Source organism: Scylla paramamosain, chromosome 5, assembly GCF_035594125.1.
Source record: "Scylla paramamosain isolate STU-SP2022 chromosome 5, ASM3559412v1, whole genome shotgun sequence".
NCBI lineage: Eukaryota > Metazoa > Arthropoda > Malacostraca > Decapoda > Portunidae > Scylla > Scylla paramamosain.
In genome coordinates, this window is record NC_087155.1 from 30,245,056 (window position 1) to 30,250,293 (window position 5,238).

At 46.4% G+C, this 5,238-nt stretch overlaps 1 protein-coding gene across 8 annotated transcripts in view; it reads right to left on the reverse strand.

Moving 5' to 3' along the window:
* Positions 1-4,910, reverse strand: part of LOC135100816 (voltage-dependent L-type calcium channel subunit beta-1-like) — a 128,698-nt gene extending 123,788 nt beyond the window's left edge. For 2 of the 8 annotated variants that reach the window (XR_010268929.1, XM_064004170.1), the window contains exon 1: positions 3,081-4,910. Coding sequence is in view for 6 of the 8 variants with exons in the window: in XM_064004170.1 (XP_063860240.1) it covers positions 3,081-4,415 (1,335 nt within the window). In the remaining 2 variants the exon portion in view is untranslated. The remainder of the gene's footprint in view (positions 1-3,080) is intronic. The other 6 variants (XM_064004169.1, XM_064004165.1, XR_010268928.1 and 3 more) reach the window with 5 other exon arrangements.
* Positions 4,911-5,238: the final 328 nt, after the last annotated feature.

Consider the following 5,238-nt stretch of genomic DNA (forward strand, 5'->3'; position numbering starts at 1 on the left):
ATAATAATAATAATAATAATAATAATAATAATAATAATAAGAAGAAGAAGAAGAAGAAGAAGAAGAAGAAAAAAAAAAAAAAGGATACACACACACACACACACACACAGAGAGAGAGAGAGAGAGAGAGAGAGAGAGAGAGAGAGAGAGAGAGAGAGAGGAGAGAGAGAGAGAGAGAGAGAGAGAGAGAGAGAGAGAGAGAGAGAGAGTCATGATGGACAAAATAAATAGAAAAATAAAAAGAAGGATGATTTTATAAGTAGAGTAAATAACATAAGAATCTGGAGAAATGCAGGGAAAAGAAGAGTAAACAGGACCCCCCCAAAAAAAAATAAACAAATAAATAAATAAATAAATAACAGGTGACCATGAAAACTCAACACCAGCAGATTCACGCTACCTCACAGAGACAAGCAGACAGACGGAGAGACAAACGGACAGAGAGACAGAGAGACAGGCAGGTAGACGTGTACAGGTGGGTGTATGTATACCAAGACCCTGAAGAGTTAAGCGAGGTGTTGAAATGATTACAGATAAAAATGGAGCTCTTTACTGTCATTTCCATCATCAGCCTCCATTATTCCACTGCAGCACAAGAGCCTCCCCAAACCAACTCCACTTAACTCTGCCTACCTCTGCCTTTCTTTCTCCTTGCTATAATATGCATATTCCCGACTAAATAGAGGAATGATGCAGTAAATATGTGAAGCAGAGGGAGAAGGAGAGCATAAGAACATAAGAGTATAAAATAAGGAGACTGTAAGAGGCCAGTTGACCTACACAAGACAACGCCTGAGAGAGAGAGAGAGAGAGAGAGAGAGAGAGAGAGAGAGAGAGAGAGAGAGAGAGAGAGAGAGAGAGAGAGAGAGAGAGAGAGAGAGAGAGAGAGAGAGAGAGAGAGAGAGAGAGAGAGAGAGAGAGAGAGAGAGAGAGAGAGGGGGGGGGGGGGGGGGGTCTGTTAGTCCTTGGAAGCAGTTTGAGTCTCCTTGGCCATGGCGGCGACCAAGGTGATGGTGGTGGTGGTGGTGGTGGTGGTGGCGGCGGTGGCGGTGGCGGTGGCGGTGACGGTGACGGTGACGGTGACGGTGGACGGTGACGGTGGTGATTGAGGGAGGTTAGGGACGAGCGCCGAGGATTACTCAATAACATTAGAGTGGTTTTAAAAGAAGGTTGAATCACTCGTACCGGGAAGAAGGAAGAGTGAGGGAGTGAGTGAGAGGGAAAGTGAGGGAGAGGGAGCTGCAGGTACGTGATAGAATTGGATAATGACTCCTAAACGTGAGGAGGAATGAGGAAGCGAAGGTCAGAGGGAATGAGGAGAAGAAACGATATGTTATTGTGACGGAAAGGTGTGATGACATCTGAGAAGAAAATTCCTCAACCATTTACTACATTTAACATACATCTGTGTGTTTTATTTCACATCCACTTGAGAAAATCTTAAGGCGATGAAATTCAAGTCACTGAACATAATTAAGAAAGATAAAATGACAGATGGAAAAAAATATCGACGTTAAAAGATGGTGTTAAGAAATTACTGACGCTAAGAGGTGCACACACAATACGCACACGAAGCAGACCGGCCCGAGATGGACGGCACGGCTTCCCTCCTGCATACCTTGCTTTGACTCCCTCACACCAAGGACTCACTAGCAGAGAACTCTCCACTCCCTCCTTTCCCCCTACCACCACAACCACAACCACCACCATCACCGCCACCCTCAGCAAGCACTTACTGTAGCGTGACAAATAAAAAGTTTGTTTCATAATGTCACGAATCTCTCTCTCTCTCCTCTCTCTCTCTCTCTCTCTCTCTCTCATCTCTCTCTCTCTCTCTCTCTCTCTCTCTCTCTCTCTCTCTCTCTCTCTCTCACACACATACACACACACACATATACACACACCTCAGCAATGCCCCATCAAAATGTCTGTTCGTTCCGTAAATCACCTGATCTATCTTTTCTTTATTATTCTTTTTTTTTCTTTTTATTTAATAGCAACACTTCCAAAGTTTTCAGCTCAGCAGGATAAGGATTAGGTTGTCTACTCAGCGCGTCACTGACATTCAAGTTCCCTTCATGCCGTGACAGCAAGATGGACACGTTTGTCCGTCCTCTCATGACACGACGATTACTTGGAGGGCGATGACCTGCGGGACTCATACCGATCACCCGCCCCATACGGAGGCTACTGTTTGTGAACCTGCTGGTGGTGTTAGTCAAGGCTACGCGGGTGATGCGGCACTCATGTCTAGGGACTGGCGGGATGTTGCATGCCTTCATGATGTTTCCCTCCTAACTCGCTACTGGGGCCTACGTACCTCTTTGGCATACTGAGCAACATTTCTCGTGTGGTATCTACACATGTTGGATCTAAATATAAAAAGCTGAGGTGTGTGGTGAAGGCGACTCAGAGATTATGAGTCAGTGCTACAGAGGCACCTGCTCAGTGTGAAATAATGATGCACACTGACTTCCATACGCTATAATCAAACCTCTAGCCACTTTTCCCCTAGCAGTGGTTCACAAATGGTCTGTTTTGTTCTCAGCGTTCCTGATTTCCCCACCCACTTAAATAATCCACAAGAATTAGGAAGTCGTGAGGTTCTGTGAACAAGACATGAGTGTTCCTTGACAAGGAATGAGGAAATAGGTACTGTTTCTTATATTGTCAAATTCACCTGATCATTCGAATCTTATTTCTTATTATGAAAAGTGACATTAAAGACACCAATTTCATTTTTCTATTTCACTCAGTCACCTCATCACTTCCTTCAGACTAAGGTGTGGCGAGTAACGCTTCTCTGCACCAACAGGAACCAGCTTTGTGCCAGACCCCGAGAAACGCCAGTCTATCCCTCCAGCTGTTTCCTCCAACACAATCAATGATTTGAAACAGTAAGAAATGGTAGTGTAATGTGCCTACTTTAACATTAGTTTGTCAAAAACAACTGCCTTTATAAAGGCCCGAGATTAGGGATAGTCAGTGAAACAACTGTGTGCATCAGACACCCTTGACAAACCACCAAGGAAGGTTAGCAGACTGAAACAAAGAGCAGTGTGTTAAAAACAAATTTTTACCTCGGAGTTTCGGCTGGAGACGCAGATAATATTCTTTTTTCTCTCCCGTGTAATAGTGAGTGTGGTGGCCATTGAGACGAGGGAGGTGGTAAGGAAGAGACCCCGCACCGAGGGCGTGGGGCGGTACTCAGGCTGACAGGCAGCATCGTCAGGGATGCTGCTTTCAGAAAGTTGGTCTTCAGTGGTGTCTGAGTACGACTGTGACGTTTTGCGTCCTGCAAAAGATGCACTGAGGGAGATGACTCGTCCGCGAGACAAAGTAGAAGTAGGCGATGAGGTTTCCGAGTACGTCACCTCCTCCAGCAAACCAAATTCACAAAGAGTTTTAAGGTAGTCTTCTGAGATGCCAGGATACAACTTTCTCAGCTCTTTCACCTCACTGGCTACAGCTGGAGGCAAGGCAGTCAGGATGGGCTGCAGGGACAGGAGAAAAGGAGCTAAGGCAGACATCGTGGGAATAACCATCGAAGAGCGCGACTCCTTCCTCATGTCAGACGCGCAGCGCTTCATCTTGCACCTTCCGGTCGTTACGCTGCCGCTACTGTTCTGATGCTGGCTGTCACTGTCCAGCGCTAACTCTGTATCCTCGCTAGAGCTGCTGTTTTCAAATTCAATATCATCTTGAAAATCTATTTTCTCATCTTCATCCCCTACAAAAAACATATGTCTCTTTCTGTGTAAGACTTGTGAACTCGACCTGGTACTGCAGCAATCACTGCTGTCTGAGCATCCAGTGTTAACCAAATCCTCGTGAGAGCTATTTTCGAGTTCCACCTCCTGCTTCCACCCTTCATATTCATCACCCCAAAGGTCGCCATCATCCTCAGCGTCACACAGTCCCGGGGTCTGACACCCGGAAGTTATTGCGTCTTCTAAATCACTGTCCCAGTCATCTAGATGCTCGCCTAGTTTGGGGTCGATTAGAAGCTCTAGAAGATCAAAGTCGTCCTCTGACTGACACCTAGCACGTGTGACGCAAAGATCACGAGGGCAGTCATCAGGAGGGTCAGTGATGCACGAGAAGAAACGTGCCTCAACACCTGACGAGGCGCCTCGAGCCCCGACCAGCTGCTGCACCTCCTTCCCGCCACAGCTCGCCAGTGTTGTTTGTGCAGGCCACTCGCTGCTCGGCACATCTTCTTGCTTTGAGACTGAACACGTGTCTGCATCTTTTGGTACTTGTAAGGAAACACAACACTCTGGATCCCAAAACGCTTCCCTGGAGGAGAGAGGAGTGGATTGGGGAGTGTCACAGCAGGGGCAAGGCAAGTCATTGCCTGCAAACACCAGGGAGCTGGGGCACAGACTCCTGCCACTCTCAACGATACAGGACATGACACTGGTAGCTAATGAGGTGACCAAGATGAAGCAAGTACCTCGCGAGATGCACACAAACACGTCACAGAGTAGCCACTGAACACATAGCTTGTCACCACTGTCGCAGGTCGATTTAATTTTCACTTTAAAACTTATGTTACTGCACAAGAGTGACTGCTTTGGTTTGCGAAGGAAGGTGGTGAAGCACTGCTATGTGAGCTAAACTCCCAGACATCCAGGGGGACGCTGCAAGGACTGGCAATGCAGGGCCCGAGGAGGTGCGGCGGAGGGTTAGGACGAGGGCACGGCGGTGACTAAAGGAACACTACGACGCACCGTCGCCCCGTCGACCTCCACCTCACCCCTTCAAACACAGTAGTTGCCTAAGCCCTCACCTCAAGGTCACCCTCAAGTTAATGCGGAAAAGAAAGTGAGGTGCGATCCAGAGATGCTGGTAGATTTCCATGTGTCGGGGAGGAGACGGGGGGGCAGTGTGAGGGCGTGAGTAGGTCACAAGCAGAAACAACAGTACCCAAATAATTCTTCACTCACGTAACGATTCAGATTCTTGCCGTCTGATCGAGATCATTAACAATTAAAATAAATATATAGAATAAAGAAAGAAGAGGAAAATTATTCGTAAACCGTTACTCCGGACAGACGAAGAGCAGATATCAAATTAAATACTACCACCACTACTACTACTACTACTACTACTACTACTACTACTACTACTACTATTACTACTAGTACTACTACTAATAATAATAATGATAACAATAATAATAATAATAATAAAATAACAAAAATAACAACAACAACAACGACGACGACGACGACG